At 40.0% G+C, this 18,406-nt stretch overlaps 1 protein-coding gene across 2 annotated transcripts; it reads right to left on the reverse strand.

Moving 5' to 3' along the window:
• Window positions 1–946: 946 nt before the first annotated feature.
• On the reverse strand, window positions 947–16,981 carry GRSF1 (G-rich RNA sequence binding factor 1). 2 transcript variants are annotated; one of them, XM_032633480.1, is made up of 10 exons: window positions 16,248–16,310; window positions 13,865–14,021; window positions 12,667–12,822; window positions 12,125–12,268; window positions 11,198–11,333; window positions 7,022–7,206; window positions 5,959–6,080; window positions 4,016–4,151; window positions 3,293–3,368; window positions 947–2,320 (listed from the first exon to the last, which is right to left on the reverse strand). In XM_032633480.1, exons 1-9 carry the CDS (start codon window positions 16,248–16,250, stop codon window positions 3,319–3,321), a joined length of 1,089 nt encoding a protein of 362 aa, XP_032489371.1. In that variant the 5' UTR covers window positions 16,251–16,310; the 3' UTR covers window positions 947–2,320; window positions 3,293–3,318. The 2 variants fall into 2 exon arrangements, with proteins under 2 accessions (XP_032489371.1, XP_032489370.1); XM_032633479.1 differs by lacking the exon at window positions 16,248–16,310 and adding an exon at window positions 16,542–16,981 and having other exon boundaries at window positions 952–2,320.
• Window positions 16,982–18,406: the final 1,425 nt, after the last annotated feature.

Below are 18,406 nucleotides of genomic sequence, written 5' to 3' on the forward strand. Positions count from 1 at the left end.
AAGACAAAGAGGACCCAAAGAGAAGAGCAAAATTCACTGTCATTATTTCTTTCAATAGCAAATGATGATGCATAATCCAGTCTTGTCAAATTTCAAGAGGGAGAAGTATGTCTTTACATTGGATAAAAATAAAAGATTACTTTTATTCTATTATCTGTTTTTCTTCCCTTTCTACTAACTTTCTAGTAATTTGCCTTGTCAGCAATTATTCATTTACTAATGTAAATTATGAGCAATAACCTACTAAAGGAAGTACAGGAAAGTATATGAATTCATAAGATGACTTCCCAAGAATGCCCACCTTTTTTCTGAGAACTTGGCCACTAGTGTGACAAGAAGATACACACTTCAAGCTTACCCACCACATAATATCTTAATGCTTTGCTCTCATTCTTTTCAGAGAGATGTGCAAGGGAAACTCATTATCTTTTTTATTTTTATTTTTACGTACTTATTTGTCTGCACCGGGTCTATAGTTGCAGCATGCGGGACCTAGTTCCCTGACTAGGGATCGAACTCTGGCCCCCTGCATTGGGAGCACGAAGTCTTAACCACTAGACCACCAGGGAAGTCCCTCATTAGGTTTAAAATAAAGTAATTGCAAATGAATTAATTCCTCACCAACCCCAATCCTAATCAACACTACAGATTTTTTTCCACAGACCTACTGCTAGAGGGAGAAAGAAAAGATCGCATTCTAGTAGTTCATACGGCTATAGACACCAGTTCTTATAGCTCAATACATTCAACCACATATGAAAATACATTTCTACTTAGGTCGTAATACGGAAGATGTTAAGCTGGTTGACTGAATCATGCTCTTATAGGATGATAAAAGCAAACACAATTACAAATTAACCATTTCTTCTTATAATAATATACCAGGACTTGATGTAATAAAAATGTACTAGGTTGATTCACACACTCCAAAATAAATACTCTTAGGTAATCTTCAGCCTGAAACAAGCCTTCATTTATTGACTACTTACAGTACAGCGATTCCGTGTCTTAGCTGGTAATCAAAGATGGTTACGTATTAAATGAGAGAAGACATAATCTCTCTTCCAGATACCACCTCTCAGAAATCTGGGCTGATTAAACTTTAAGAACTAGAACTGCATCTCCTGGTAACCACGTGACAGTCGTCACCCTGAGAACAGGAACAAGGCAAAGAAAACATACAGGACTTTGATTCTCCTACACAGGTACACATAAAGTTAGTTTATTAATGACTACATTTTGAAGCCAGCCATTTTGATCCAATATTTAAATAACAAGCTGTTTAATATTAAAGCAGAAAGTACTGCCACAATGTGACAGAAATACAGCTTTATCCATAATCCTTTCACACGATTATACGTTAAATGCTATTTTTAGTTAAGCAAGGCACCCCTACTTGTTCTAAAATATGGGATGTGCTACCCCACTGAAAAAGCAAATGAGACTCAGATTTTTTCCTATCTAGAGCTGGTTTAAATTCAAGTGAAGCCATTAATGTCCTTACCAGTCAGGACTGTTACGACATGTCACTTCACAGTATTGAGACTAACACACACCTTAAGGTCTACCCCAAAATCAAAAACAGGTGGGGGGGCAGGGGTCAGACAACTTTTACATTAAGACTATAATTGCCTCCTTAATTATACAGGCACCAATGTTAAATACCTTCAGCACAAGGCTTAGAAAGGCAAAACATTTCTAAAGACATAAAACTGCCAGACTGTTGTCATTTACACTCACTAACCTGTGGTATTTGTTTTTTGTTTTGACTTTTTTAAAATTCCTACCCCTATCTAAGTAACCAAATACACCTAAAATTAAAATAACTCTGCCAAACCATAATGGTTCAAAGGTCTGAAACCTTTCCTTGCTTTGGTGAGTATTTGGTTAAAATAATCAGTATTTCATTCCATAAAAAGTTTCACATTAGAGCTCTTAATTCACAGGCAAAAAACAAAACCTCAAACAGATCATTTTTAAAATGGGAGAAAGATTTTAAAGGACAGTGCTGAATAAAAATATGTAGTCTTTACACTGGGTCACGAATCGTCTATGAAAACTGTTTAATCATATAAAATAAAGCCCAGATTTTTTAATCAGATCCTGGACAGTTTAAACAAAAAAGTAAATCTGTGGTTTATTTCATAATCCCAAACTGAATCTTTCCTTTTTCTTTCTAAACAGTCCACTATGGAATTTTTCTTATAAGCAATTAACCCCAAACCCCCAAATGGTTTCTCTAGCAGTTGCTGCTAAAAAACTGGAACTTTAGATCCCATGTCCAAGAAAGATGTGCAAATGAAATGCTTCTTGCTTCATCCTGAAAATAAAACAAAAAAATGTTGCATGCTTACTCAAAATGAAAATGTGTTATGCAAGTTCCCATACCATTTAAAACTACAAATTCAATAGTTTTTTTTCTTTCTGATTTATTGCAAGTTATCTGACAAACCAATTAAGCTAAGGTGAAGAAAATTAGTTAGGCATTAGTGTTTGCAGCCTGGTATGAAGATAGCAGATTTTCAGAGTTGGGCGCAGAATATATTTTGCATAGATTTTAGCTAATGTAAATATTTAAGTCCCACGAGACTGTGGGACTTTATATCCAAAAATAGCCTATGACAACTATAGTAAACAAATGCCCCAAGTGTTTTCAAGAAATCACTACAGGTAAGTGTCTTAAAGGAATGACCCATTACATGTAGAAAAATGATCACAATACAATATATTAAAAGATTTTATGGGGAAAAAGAGAACACATGGCACTGAGTCAGGGAAGGGACATCAATACATATTTAGTTGATGTGTCACAGATAAAACTCTGAAATCTATGTACTTCCTAGGACAATTTTCATAACACCATTTCAGGAAAAGAAGCAGTGTTACATTAAGTGTACAAATCCATGACACACCCTGGTTTCAGATATCTAAAAAATATCTTAGAACTGAGGAAATGTATGTAAATTTTATAGGACGACAAGCTAACACAAGGCACATTTTCAGTGTATTATAATATATAGCTACTAAAGATGAAAAGTTCTTTTTAAGCACATAGCATGATGAATGTTGGGAATGATGCAAAAAGATTCTAATGGGGAAAATACTCAAAGCTACTGTATGATCATAATGAATTCTATTTCCCAGAAGAATTTCATTCCCTATAGTCAGGCTTCAATTATCATGATTAGTTTGATGTTTATTAAAATGGTTTTCAACCGTATTATAAATTTGTGAGTTAATGATTAACTTATCAACTGAAAATAATTTACACAATTGCACCTCTTAAGTTTACCTTATTTTCTGGAATCCCTGGAAGTCTTATTTTCCTTTCGGACATGAATTCAGGAACAATTCAATATATCTATGGTCTGAGAATGACAAAAAAGGATCCGTTCTTAACCCTCTGCCTTTTGAAAGCAGATCGTTTTCACTGAGATGTTGGCCACTGCAGGTGTCTGTCCCCAGGCCAGCAGGGACCTCTGAAGCCTTCTTCATGACCTGGCTTTTTTTCTCATCCCGTGGTTTTTCTAATGGATATTTAGGACTTTTGTAATCTCATAGCTATCCAAGCTCCACTTCTAATTTTAAGAACTTTAATCGAAAGTTAAACTGAAGGTACTGTTTGTAGACACTTAACACCCATGAAAGCCCAGCCATCATGACAAATCCCTGAGTGCTGTCTTCAGAAAATGATGCTGGTCATCACAGCTTCAGCATCTCCTGTTTTTTGATGCTCAGCTCCCCCTGCTGATCTCAGAGTTTCCTGGCTTCTCCTTCCCCCTCTCTCATCCCTTTGCTGTCCTGTGTAGTGATCTGGTGAGCGAAACTGCTGCTTACTCCTCCACCCCTACCTCTACCCCCCTGCACTACATATGAGTTTCAAGATTTATTATTGCAATAAAAGTGCTTTATGCTGGCTTTTCTCAAAACAAAAAAAAACCCACAAAAAACACAGCAAGGCATTTGTAAACAAAGATAGACATCAAAAATAACAAAAACCATGGGCAGCACTTACGAACATGGGACCGATCCTTGAGCATAGCTGCAACAGCATCCTCGTGGGTATCGAAGTGCACATCAGCTTCTCCAGTGGCCTTCCCACTGGAACTGTATTCCATGGTGATTCTAACAGGCTTCAGTGGAGCAAAAAACTAAACAACAAACAAAGGAAGCCAAAAGGAACATAATGTTACTAGGTCAATTTCTAGAAGTCTGGTGGCTCTGTATTTTTCTTTCAGACTTTCATTCATACACCCGCTAAATTTATTTTTAGGAAATCTCTTTAAGCAACAATGTAGTTACACATCTACCACCTCTGCTGGCTCTTCTGATCTTCTGAGAACTCACAGCTACATTTCAAATATCTGTTCACAGAGAACTTAAACTATATACACAGTACAATAATATACAACAGTTATCAAACTTTTCTTTATACCAACAAGGACCACTTTTATTATTCCTCCCACACACCTCCTTTCCCGTTTCTAAAAACTGTCCGTCAAATATACTTCATTTCTATTTTTTTTTTTTAATATTTATTTATTTGGCTGCACTGGATCTTACTTGTGGCATGCGGGACATTTAGTTGTGGCACGTGGGATCTAGTTCCCTAACCAGGGATCGACCCTGGGTCCCCTGCATTGGGAGTGCGGAGTCTTAGCCACTGGACCACCAGTGAAGTCCCTACACGTCATTTCTTTTTTTTTTTTTTTTTTTTTTTTTTTGCGGTACGCGGGCCTCTCACTGTTGTGGCCTCTCCCGTTGCGGAACACAGGCTCCGGACACGCAGCCTCAGCGGCCATGGCTCACGGGCCCAGCCACTCCGCGGCATGTGGGATCTTCCTGGACCGGGGCATGAACCCGTGTCCCCTGCATCCGCAGGCGGACTCTCAACCACTGAGCCACCAGGGAAGCCCACGTCATTTCTTAATAATTCATTTTTACCATGTTTTAATCAAACATGGAGCTGATAATAAGTTTCTTATCAGCACTACCTAAACAGAGCTACCACACTGAGTGGTTAATATTCCGAAACAAACCAATTCTTTAATGAGACTGTGCAACCTTCATTTAGGTAAAAATATGATTCTTATAGGTTTTTTGAAATAATAAAGACAATTCTGAGGCCCCACTACTAACTAATTCTGAGGCCCCACTACTAACTGGATCCTAGATTTTCATCTACCTTAAGCACACACACATCCTGGAGTTCAGGAAGTCAATAAGGACTTTGTTATTTCATCTTTTCATTTCATAGAGTACCTATCATAAAATGAAAATATTTTAAAAATTCCTTTTCTCAAAAATCAGGGAAGCTGGATGCAAGAAGGCTATATGGTGTAATGATAACTCCAGGCATTTAGGCGTACTAGATTCGTGTCTAGTATATAACTGCCCTGTGACAAACGCTCTTGGAGTCTCTTTTTCTTAAACTCAAAGATGAATGGGTTGAGGGACTTCCCTGGTGGCTCAGCGGATACAACTCTGTGCTCCCAATGCAGGTGGCCCTGGCTCAATGCCACAACTAAAAGTTTGCACATGCCACAACTAAGGAGGCCATGTGCCACAACTAAGGAGCTGGCAACGCAACTAAGAAGCCCACGTGCCACAACTAAGACCCGGTGCAACCTAATTAATTAATTTTTTTAAACGAATGGGTTGAACTAATTTAGAGAAAGACCAAGCTTTTTTACATTGAATACTTAACCTACGCCATATTATTTTGCACCTATGAAATGTTATCATCCATTATACACATGACCTTAGAATGTAATAAAACCCACACCTCTCAGCCAAAGAAAATAAAACAAGCCCCCACAACTGTGGAGATGCTACCTTGCTGTCCAAAGATACTGCAGAAATACTATATTTTTCTTCTCTACCTTCCCTAAATAGAAGTTCAAAACTTTAGAACTTCTGTTCAAAGCTATTGAGATTGGATATCTTACTGCCACACACATTTATAATGTCTTGGGCATTGGCTTGGAAAGGCAATCCTCTCATGTGGACAAAATGTAGTGAAGACGTAGTTCCAAAATCAACAGCCTCTGGAAGCTTTTCTGACATCTCCTTAGGCAATTCTAAGAAGTGGGACAAAAAGCACTGTCAAGAACATAAACACTTCAAAAGTTATTAGCAGATTATAATTAGGAATGACCTTTATGACAAAATCTTCAATTACTCTTGAAATACCCTAGTAACGAAGAGGGTTTCAATTTTAAAAGCCAAGATGATCTGAAATTTCTGCTGCCTAACAAGTATCACCTGAACACTCATAAGGATTTAGTGTCTCAAACCATTACCAGATTACAAAAGAACGTACCTTTCTCTAACAACTGAGAGACGGGAAAATGATTATGAACGTGAAAATAAAGACAAGAGAAATTCCCTGGGTTACAGTCACTTTGAAAAAAAAAAAAGGAATAAATATTGTTAACAGGATAATCCTAGAGCACAAATTTAAAAAGTATTTATCAAACTTTTAAAGATTCCAAATGTTGCTTTGGGATTAAGAATCAAAGGAATAATTAAACACAGAGGCAAACAAAACACCTTACTTTAGTCAACAATCCTGCTCTCTACACACATCTTTTCCCACCTTAAGTTTAAATGTTGACATCTTACTTCTTTTTGTTGTATATGTGCAACCCAGGTTTTGATACAGAATCTGCAAAAATGATTAAATTAAAAAAAAAAAACCTATGAAATAATTAAGACCATCTTCAACCCTCCATATCTGTGAATGTGGAACCCGTGGATATGGAGGGCTGCCTATGGGACTTGACCATTCATGGATTTTGGTATCCATGGTGGGTCCTGGAACCAATCCCCTGGGGATACCGAGGGACGACTGTATTCACAGCACATACTACACTCAAAGACATATTAAACATTTAACTCAATTTCCTTTGTCCTATAATCTACAATTTGATACAACATGGTCATAAAAAAAATTTTTTTTAACAAATATCTAAACGTACAAGGCAGACACAATGAGTTTCAATAAGAGGCAAATCCTTACCTATTTCCTTCTCACTTTCAAAAGCCGTCATGGGTCGGATATCCTCAGTTACTTCATGTTCTTCAAAGACCATTTCTGGCTCAGTTATATACTTAGCAGTGGGAGAAGATGCCGTTTTCTTTCCCTTATGAGAACCAACATGTGTTCGAACTTCATTCCTTCTGCTTGGAAATATCTCTATATATCTATGTCAAAGCAAAAGTGAACAGGCATAAATGGTACAAAGTAACTTTACATTGAACTCTTTTAAAATAAAACATGCAGGGCTTCCCTGGTGGTCCAGTGGTTAAGAATCTGCCTGCCAAACAAATTGTGAAATTTTTTGTTCTAGTTCTGTGAAAAATGCCAGTGGTAGTTTGATAAGGATCGCCACTGGCATTTTTCACAGAACTAGAACAAAAAATTTCACAATTTGTATGGAAACACAAAAGACCCCGAATAGCCAAAGCAATCTTGAGAACAAAAAACAGAGCTGGAGGAATCAGGCTCCCTGACTTCAGACTATACTACAAAGCTGCAGTAATCAAGACAGTATGGTACTGGCACAAAAACAGAAATATAGATCAATGGAACAGGATAGAAAGCACAGAGATAAACCCACGCATATATGGTCACCTTATCTTTGATAAAGGAGGCAAGAATATACAGTGGAGAAAAGACAGCCTCTTCAATAAGTGGTGCTGGGAAAACGGGACAGGTACGTGTAAAGTATGAGATTAGAACACTCCCTAACACCATACACAAAAATAAGCTCAAAATGGATTAAAGACCTAAATGTAAGGCCAGAAACTATCAAACTCTTAGAGGAAAACATAGGCAGAACACTCTATGACATAAATCACAGCAAGATCCTTTTTGACCCACCTCCTAGAGAAATGGAAATAAAAACAAAAATAAACAAATGGGACCTAATGAAACTTAAAAGCTTTTGCACAGCAAAGGAAACCATAAACAAGACCAAAAGACAACCTCAGAATGGGAGAAAATATTTGCAAATGAAGCAACTGACAAAGGATTAATCTCCAAAATTTACAAGCAGCTCATGCAGCTCAGTAACAAAAAAACAAACAACCCAATCCAAAAATGGGCAGAAGACCTAAACAGACATTTCTCCAAAGAAGATACACAGATTGCCAACAAACATGAAAGAATGCGCAACATTATTAATCATTAGAGAAATGTATATCAAAACTACAATAAGATATCATCTCACACCAGTCACAATGGCCATCATCAAAAAATCTAGAAACAATAAATGCTGGAGAGGGTGTGGAGAAAAGGGAACCCTCTTGCACTGCTGGTAGGAATGTAAATTGATACAGCCACTATGGAAAACAGTATGGAGGTTCCTTAAAAAACTACAAATAGAACTACCATACGACCCAGCAATCCCACTACTGGGCATATACCCTGAGAAAACCATAATTCAAAAAGAGTCATGTACCACAATGTTCATTGCAGCTCTATTTACAATAGCCAGGATATGGAAGCAACCTAAGTGTCCATCATTGGATGAATGGATAAAGAAGATGTGGCAAATATATACAATGGAATATTACTCAGCCATAAAAAGGAACGAAATTGAGTTATTTGCAGTGAGGTGGATAGACCTAGAGACTGTCATACAGAGTGAAGTAAGTCAGAAAGAGAAAAACAAATACTGTATGCTAACACATATATATGGAATCTAAGGGAAAAAAAAAAAGGTCATGAAGAACCTAGGGGTAAGACAGGAATAAAGACACAGACCTACTAGAGAATGGACTTGAGGATATAGGGAGGGGGAAGGGTAAGCTGTGACAAAGTGAGAGAGTGGCATGGACATATATACACTACCAAATGTAAAATAGATAGCTAGTGGGAAGCAGCCACATGGCACAGGGAGATCAGCTCGGTGCTTTGTGACCACCTAGAGGGGTGGGATAGGGAGGGTGGGAGGCAGGGAGACGCAAGAGGGAAGAGATATGGGAACGTATGTATATGTATAACCGATTCACTTTGTTATAAAGCAGAAACTAACACACCATTGTAAAGCAATTATACTCCAATAAAGATGTTAAAAAAAAAAAAAAAAGGATTGGCAGGCGGATCTTGCTGTGTCCCGGAAGATCCCACATGCGGAGGAGCAACTAAGCCCATGTACCACAACTACTGAGCCTGCGTTCTAGAGCCCTCGAGCCACAACTACTGGAGACCGTGCACCTAGAGCCTGTGCTCCGCAACAAGAAGCCACCGCAATGAGAAGCCCGCGCACCGCAACGAAGAGCGGCCCCCACTTGCCACAGCTGGAGAAGGCCCGTGAACAGCAACGAAGACCTAACGCAGCCAAAAATTTTTTTTTTAATAAAATAAATTAAAATAAAACACGCATACATATTATTTCTGATAGCTAACAAACACAGGTGTCCAAAGACAACCGGTGGGGCATAAAGTAAAAATGGACATAGATATTCACCCATCAAAAAGTACTCTCAACAGAGCAGGTCACTGATTTAATCCTCCCAAGATAAGTTTTCTTCATATACATTTTAACAACTGTTTTCTACCCTGTTTTTGCTTCATGCGGACAAATATGCAAAGGTTAACTGTGTGTATGAAAAGAATCTAGTAAGAAAGGTTTCATTTTGTTTTTTACAGATGATTAACAATCTCTTGAGGTCTTACAATTCAATTCTGTGAAAATTAATCATATGTGTTTAAGATATTAAAAGTCACAATATATGAGGAGCTAACTTCTCCCAGGACTTCACTAAGAGGCTAATGAGAATTAATGAACTAAATGTCAATTCTAACTTGCTATCTGTTTGGCTGTGGAACTGTTAAATCCAAGCTTCTGGAACCAGTTTTCTTTTTCTCAACAATGCTTTTCCAAATTAGGTTATTAAGCTTGAATTGTACAAATCCTTTGCATTTACAGACCCAGATGTGCAACATTTCTTAATTTACTGAAGAGATCTATACACTGCCTTGATGTTCCCACATAAAAACATATTACTGACGTGTTCCCAGTTATAAGAAAATATGAAGAGTACTGAAAGAAAATTAAGGGGGGGCGGTGTGTGTTTTGCATGTATTTTCTTCATTAAAAATTTTTTAATAAAGACCTTTGAACCAATTCTATACGTAGATCCTGAAATAGAACGACTTTGGAATGACTTTTTTAAACTTCAAAGAATTCAAGAAAAAAGGTCAGAAAACAAGCAAGACAATGAATTAAAATTTGACACTTTTGAGTACTCCCCCAAAGTTAAAACACAAATAAGCACACAAAAAAAAGAGTAAAATAAAAGAGAAAAAGAAAACTAAAAAACAGAAATGAACTCAACCCATTACTACGTGTATCCTAGTGTGATGTGATATGCAGTATACAGTATTGCCTATAGAGTATCTGTATCAAAATTGTTAACCTGAATCAATCTAAGACTTTAGGTCTAACTTCCAGTTTTCAGGAAATAATAGAGGATGCAAAGGAACAAGTTAAGTGACACTATGAGGAAGCAAAAGGATAAACACAGGACGTGAGACACTGTACAGGACAAATGACTCAATTTCTTCAAAAGCCAATTGCATCTTGAAAGGGGGGAGGGGAATTCCCGGGTGGTCCAGTGGTTAGGACTCCATGCTTTCTCTACCGTGGGCCTGGGTTCAATCTCTGGTCAGGGAACTAAGATCTAGCAAGCTGCTCCATGCAGCCAAAAGAAAAAATAATAATAATAAAAAGGGGGAGGGAACATAAAAATAAAGGAAATGGGGATTTGCTCTAATTGAAGAGAAATGGAAGCATAACAATCAAATACAACATATGGACCATGTCTAGATTCTGGTGAGGGAAAAAAAAAAAATCAACTGGAGAAAGACATTTTGGGTATAAACGGGAACGTGATTACGGACTGGCACTAGATAATAAATTACCGCTAATTTTGTTAAATGTGATAATATTGGGATCATGTAAAAATGCTTTCTTAAAGATGCATACTAGAAAAACAGATGCAAGAAATACAATAAATGTTAAGAATTTGTTAATCTAAGTGATGGGCATTTGACAGCTCATCATACTACTCTCTCTACTTTTTCTGTGTTTAGATAATTTTAGTCATATTATACTGCATTCATCAAAACGACCCAGTGTATTGGCCAGTATGATCCTTCTGCATCATTAGTATCTGCTTCACTCACCGGTTGCCAATTTCTTCCCTGTGTTTCAAAAGGGCTTGGTTGGCCATTTCTGGTTCTTCAAACTGCACATAGGCTTCTCCTGTTTTTCTCCTCCCTCTATAATCCATGACAAAAGTAATGTCTACTATGTTCAGTCCTAGGATGCCAAAAAATTATTACAAATTAGTGCTGCTAACAGGAGCTTTTTTATTCTTAGACTTAACACATTCATTCACATACTAAGAATTTCTTTTTAAGTTTATTAGTAAAATTGTGGGCCTATTTTGCCAGTCCCAAAGCTGAATACATGCCTAATGGGAAGAAAATTATTATGCAGCCAAAAGCTAATAACACCCACACATTCCCAGAACATTTAGGGTCCAAGCAGTCCATCTAAAACACACAATTTGGTTTTTTGCCATTAGTTATATACAGAGATTTAGACTAACATCACTACTGGTGCATATTTTACCCCTAAGAATTAGATGATAATGCTTTTTTTTTTTTTTTTTAAACAGACGTGCTGTGCAGCTTGCAGGATCCTAGTTCCCTGACCAGGGACTGAACCCACACCCTCAACAGTGAAAGCGCAGAGTCCTAACCACTGGACTGCCAGGGAATTCCCTAGATGTTAATGCTTTTAGATCATATAAATCACTATTGTCTAAGACAAATATAGCCACTCTCATGAGAGGATATTTTCCTCAATAGTAAAAAAAAAAAAAAAAACTCCACATTATTTTGAAATATGACACCCACCAAAGATCAGTGTTTTAGGTCAAAACACTTATATAATCTATAAATACTGGCAATCCAAGTGAAGAGTTCTCCCCTAAACAACCTAATATAACTGCATGCAGTTACCAGGAGAAGGTTCACCTAAGATAAAGAAGGAAACAATGGGGGGAAAAGATATGAGGCCCCAAACACGATATAACTGAAAAGCACCTGCGAAGAAGTCTATAATGTCTTTCTCATTGCAACTATAAGGAAGTCCTCTCAAACGAACCACGCCATCATTTACCACAGGTGTAGATTTGACATGCAGGCTCTTCATTAAGGCATCCACATCTTCATTGTTTATCTCATATACTAAGAAAAAGAGCACAAAAGGTATGCAATATTTACATAACAAAGGAAGAAGCCATTAAAAAAATAATCACACTGGGTGGGTTATCCAGGAATCAAAAAACTAGTATTTTTAACCTTACGTACTTCTCTGGAGAAAATAATAAATGACATTTATCAAGTATTTACTATGCGCCAGCTGTAACATCACAACTTCTGAAGTAAACTGGGTCAACACCCTCATTTTATAGATAAGAAACTGAGATTATTTGTGTGCTTCATTTTCACACCCTGGAAAAGGGTTTTTCATAGAATCTAACTACTTCACTATTCATAATATCTAACACAGGATCAAATGAAGCTGCCTTGAAAAGTACAGTCAATGTAATGAACCCGAAAAGCTATAACACGACTTCACATACCTTCCACATACCGCTGCCCCATGTACATGCGGTGTTTTTCTAAGGCTTTTTGCACATCCTGCTCTGACTCCATTTCAATTAAGGCATCACCCCTTCGTTTCCCATCTCTATTTAAGAGGAAGTGGATTCCATTCTCACCATTGCGAATTCTGCAGTCTGAAAGTATGTGAGTAAAATCAATTAAAACCAGAAATCAAAGTTTTAGATCAATCATACAAGTCACTAGAATTGCAATCCTCCAAAACCAAAACAAAGCAATATCCAAAATGCCTGTCATTTTCCTTACACAAATCCCCATCACTGAAGACGTCCAAATGCTGATGAGCTGGTAGTCTCTAAAATGTTCCATGTGGAGAAATAAGCGAACCTTAGCACAAAAGCTTATGACCCCCTGATCATTAAATGGCAAATCAGGCTAGGCTTAATACAAAATGTAATATGGACTTCCAAATGCTTCTACAATCAGTTTCGAATCACTTAAGGAATTAAAATACGGCTTCTGCATAAGTGTCTTCTTTCGTTATGATCATATCCATAAGAACTCTAATATATCTCCTATAAGAATAATTTAACTTTTCCCCCTTTTCATTACCAAAGAAAGACATCCCCATACTGCACACTACTTATACTGGGAGCAAGTTGAAGATGTAAGTGGCTTTATAAACTGCTTGATCCACACAAATGCACATTAGGTACTTAATACAGTGTTACATTGTTTTAGAACATTTAAGGCAACATCTTCTAAAGGCTTCTTAAGAGGGAGGAAAATTAAAAATCAGTCAGATACAGAAACTTTAACTACAGATGCATAAACCTTCAAACATGTTATTAAGGGAATTATATCATTGCTAAGTGATCTTGTATTCTAAATGTATGTTATTACATAAAAAGCTACTCAACCTATATTCTCACTAACATATTCCCGCTAACAGGTTTCACATTTTGATATGTACGTATTAAAACTTCAGAGAAAACTGGTTTTGCATCATGTAGTTTTTTAACATTAAAATTTTTTCGGTATTCAACCTGGTATATATGACAAATGATACACATGCTGTCACTATGCATATGTAACCAGCCAGAATGAGACAATTCCCATGCATCAAATAAGATGTCTACAGCATAGCCTAACTTGAATTTTATGGGACTACCTTTCAGTCAGATGAAATTACATATTCAAAACATACATAAAATATACCTGAGAAAAAGCTAAGCACATCTTCTACAGTGCACGACCACGGTAATCCTTGAGCTCGAATGAGATAAACGTCATCCACTTCCTCTCCTAACTTGGACGGAGGCAATTCATATTCAGGGAGAGGTGGAAGGTCTTCCAGGTAGGTAGTTTTGGACTCCTTCCAAGAGAAATGAAGAAATGTAGAAATATTTCTTGAACAACCTACTTAGAAAATTTATTTTCAAAGTTTATTTCTACAAATTAACACCCTGGATATTATTATTTGGGGACCATTAGTATTTCAGAGGCAAGAAGTGAAATTCACATATCTAACTCATCCTATTTTGGCTTAAATTGTACATCCTAAAGCAACAAGCATGTATAGCCTAATGGTTTGGCAGGACATAAATTTTATTCCAGGCTTGTTTTTAAATTCATCAGTCCCGAAGTACACCTCATAATAGTGTTTTAGTTAAGGCAGGACAACAGGGGTCCCTTCAATTTAACAAATATGTATCTCCTAATCATAGCACACCGTAATTAGGCCCTCATCTCAAAAAGCGTACCATCCAGACTAAGACAAGCACACAAGACAGATGCTTTAAGGGCTATAATTAAGATACAAGATATTATAGAAATTCAAAACAGAGCACCAACAGAAGAATCAAGACATGATATGAGATGAGCCTTGAAGGAAGGCTAGAATTCTGAGAGAAATATATAAAGGATAGGCATTCCAGTTTGAGAAGTGAGGGGAAGAAACAGTATGAACAGAAGCCCATTTGCAAAACAGCAATAATTCCATTTGGCTAAACTGTAGGGTACAATTAGGAGCCAAAGAAGATGAGCTGGCAAAAAAAACTGGGTACCACATAGCAGAGGAATTGAGGGTTGAGCTCAGTGTGTGTCGTTAACCTGGTAAGCAAAGGGGAGCTAATAAAAGACATTTAGGAGTGTGTAAATCAACAAGACAGCAGGATGCTTGGAAAGATTAATTTGTCAACTAGTATGTCAGACCAACTGAATAAGGGAAAGATCATAAAAGGCAACAGCAGTAGTGTGAGGTAACAGGAGCCTGAGACATACCCAAAGAACTCTATTTTACAACACTAAACAAAAACCGAAATGTTATAAGATTCCAACAAGCACAACCATAACCAGGGAAGACAAGTCAGGTTTTAAGACTTGCACTCTACTAGGCTAAGGAAATAGATTTCTCTGTACCATCGTACCATTTACACGAAGATTTATGTCTAATTTTAAGGAGTCAATGATAAATGTAAACCTCTAGCAGAGGCCTCATACATTATTTAATAAGAATGCAACAAGCACTTCAATTATCAACATGGGAAGACAACTCAGGCTTTAAGTCAAGTGACTTGCACTCTACTGGGCTAAAGAGAGAGATACTTCACTCCTTTGTATATCCCCATCATTTTCATGGAAATTTACACATAATTTTATGCGATCAATAATAAAAGTAAGCACAGAGGCTTACTTACTAGCAGAGCCTCAACAGATCATTATGCTAGTCAAATTCACAGAAAAAAATAATCAAGTAAAGAGAGTAACCAGGTCACAAAGGCTTATTAGAGACAGTTTTTTTGTTGCTTTTTTTTTAATAAGAGCAACATTCCCCATTTTCCCAGAATTCCATAAGCATCACAAGCTTTCACTGAAAAGGGCAGCAGAAAGTATTGGGCCAGGATTCAAATCAATTAGCTCAGCCACTGGCAGACAGCAGCCACGCTGATTAGCTTCCCAGTTTCCCTAAGTTCAAGGAGAATCACAAATTGAATTAACAATAATATGACCCAAGGCATCAGGAACATGGTAGTCAAAAAGTGTGCGGACATTTCCCAGATGCCACGTAAGAAGCAGAAAAGAAAGCTTCCTACGATGCACAAAATATTTGCAATATGAGTACTTAAAGCACACACTGACTCAAAAAAAAAAAAAAATACTGTAGACTCACTCCTGGGTCCCCAAACCATCGCCTCAGCCCCAGACGCCTCCTCTCCTCGGTCCTCCTCCCCCATTGTCAGTCTCCAAACTGTCCTTCCCATCAGCGGTGACCCATGGTCCTAAAGGACCTTCTGTCAGAGGAAGTGAAGGTGCAGAGGTGACCTTCAGTAACTGGGGCAGCCCGCCTTTCCCAAGGGACACGAGAGCGAGGAGAGCGCTGGGGTCCAGCCTCCTTCCCCACGAACCTAGCCCACGCAAGTGTGTGCGTGAACCTTCGTAGCAGCGGGCCGCGAGGCGCACCAAGGGCCGCCCAGGCCTAGTGCTCGGGCGGCACGGAGTGTCCCAGCCCTCCGGGGGTCCGGCCTCCCAACTTCACCACCTGCGGGCGGAGAGCGACAGAGATGCGCGGTGGGGGCGTCAACAGCCTCACAAAACCTACCATGGGCGGGCGGGAAACAAGGCCTCAACATTCACCCCCAGCCACACTTACACTGCCCAACCGACCAGAGACTCCAGAGAACAAAACAAGGAGAAAAGCCGAGCGCTGGGAAAGCGTCCCTTGTTCTGGGGCCCAATAGGAGGACTGGGCGGGTGAGGGTGGGAGCGGGCGGGGGGCTGTGGCGCGTGCCGTGGATCCCCGGGCGCGCACGCGAGGCGCACGCGGAGGGGCGCGGGGGCGCGTGCGCACGGCGGGGAAGGGTCCCGCGCGCGGCCCCTCTCGGCGCCCACGTACCTGGCTGTAACCGCGCGCCGGACCCGCCGCCGCCGCCGCCGCCAGCGACTGCGGCAGCAGAGGGGCGCGCAGGGCCGGGTAAGAGGCGGCGGCCGCGGCGGCGGCGGAGGCGGCCGCTGGGGGAGGCCCCGCCAGCCTCCCGGCCGGCACAGGCCCAGTCTGGAGGCCCCGCGTGTGAGAGGCGGCGGCCGCGGCGGCCCCGAGCAGCAGCAGCAGGCGGCGACGGCCCGAGACTCCCGAGGGGAATGAGCCGGCGGCCGAGTAGAAGGGCAGGCAGGCGGCGCCGGTGCGCCGGCAGCTGCTGCAGTTGCAGCCGCAGCCCCGGAGCAGCGCCCCGAGCACCCAGCGCGTCCCGGCCATGGACTCCGGAGGCGGCGCGGGGCCTGAAGGCGGCTGCGGCTGCAGCGTGAGCGGAGGGGAAGTGGAATCCAGGGCCGGGGAGGGGTTGCCAGGCACATGCGCCGCCGGCACCAGGGGCAGCGGCGAGTCGGGAGGAGGCGGAGGAGAGCGCGCTGCTCCGCCCGGTCTCCGCCCTCGGGGCGGGGCGGGGCGGGGCTGCCCGCGGGCCGGGAGGGGTCGGGGGCCGGTATGATCGCCTGGTTATTCTTTCACACGGTGGAAACTGAGGCCTGAAGAGGACGAGGCTTCCTTTTCTGGAGGGCTGAGCCCTGGAACGGATATCTACCGACGCTCTGCACTTTCTCCACAGTCTTGTGACGTGAGGGGCAAAAGGGTCGTTCCTGGAAGGAATTGTGATAACTCTGGTTATAAAAAGAGGTTGGGATAATACTGGCGGAGATTTAATAACGCCCCCTCCCCGCCCCCCAGCTTGGGTTATGTGCGGAAAGCCAGCTTTCTTTGTTTTAAAATGAAATCTATAGATACTTGTTATATGTTAATAACGAATACAGGTATTCCTCCCCTGGTAGAAAGTTCACAACAGGCCGCTTCGCTTTTACCGAAGACCCATATTAGTACCTATTTTTGCTAGTGGAAAGAAATGTGATTTTCACTTTTATGGGAAAAGGCGAAAATTTAAAATAGTAGTCAGCGTTTGTTTTGCAGCAGCCGTGGTAGAGGCTGCAGTGGCATCACCAAGCTCTGTCTTGGGAAACTGTACTCAGCATCTCCCTGCTATAGCTTTGAACCGTGTATTTGAACATCTGTGCTTTATTTCCTTAGCAAGATGTCTTCTAGGGTAATTGCTTCCTCACTTTATGCCATTTTGGCTTCCAAAAGGTTTCATAGGAACGCGCTGCTCTCGGACAGCAGGTGAAACCTGTATAACAAAGATTAAAGCCCCTCCTGAGGTTTCAGGAATAGACAGGCAGAGGTTTGCGAAGGAATGGTTGTGCAGTTTTCCTCCTCCTGTGGCCAGGACCCCTCTCAAGGAAGTTCAGAGAGTGAAAAATAGAAAAAGCTAAAATTTTAAAACTTTTTATTGTGGAAAATCTCAAAGAAAAGTATAATAAACTTCTAGAATTTCAGAAATTGTATCAACATTTTTCATTCTTGTTTCATCTCTCTCTTGTTTAAAATATCTGGAGTATTTTAAAGCAAACCCCAAAGATCATGTCAATCATCCTTTCAGCATTCATCTTAAACTGATAATGACTTAAAGGGGAAAAATGACATTCAGATTAGTTGTGTTAAAAAAATTCAACTGAGTAAAATTTAAAGATATTGGCTTTATCCAACAATTCAGGAATTGGGCAGCATCTCATCTAGTAGGTAAAAAGGAGCTGTATAAAATGAAAGACTTTTATAGGCAGAAGAGGGCGGGACAAGGAAATCATACTAGCAAAAAGTGAATTGGGGGGCTTCCCTGGTGGCGCAGTGGTTGAGAGTCCGCCTGCTGGTGCAGG

Source organism: Phocoena sinus, chromosome 5, assembly GCF_008692025.1.
Source record: "Phocoena sinus isolate mPhoSin1 chromosome 5, mPhoSin1.pri, whole genome shotgun sequence".
Classification (NCBI taxonomy): Eukaryota; Metazoa; Chordata; class Mammalia; order Artiodactyla; family Phocoenidae; genus Phocoena; species Phocoena sinus.

Coding starts and splice junctions, on each gene's coding strand:
- GRSF1 (XM_032633479.1), bottom strand. CDS start 16,901: ATGGCCGGGACGCGCTGGGTGCTCGGGGCGCTGCTCCGGGGCTGCGGC. Junction 12,823..13,864: donor TGTGCTTAGCTTTTTCTCAG/GTATATTTTATG, acceptor ACATACTTTCAG/ACTGCAGAATTCGCAATGGT. Junction 7,207..11,197: donor AGGGAAGAAATTGGCAACCG/GTGAGTGAAGCA, acceptor GCTTTGACATAG/ATATATAGAGATATTTCCAA.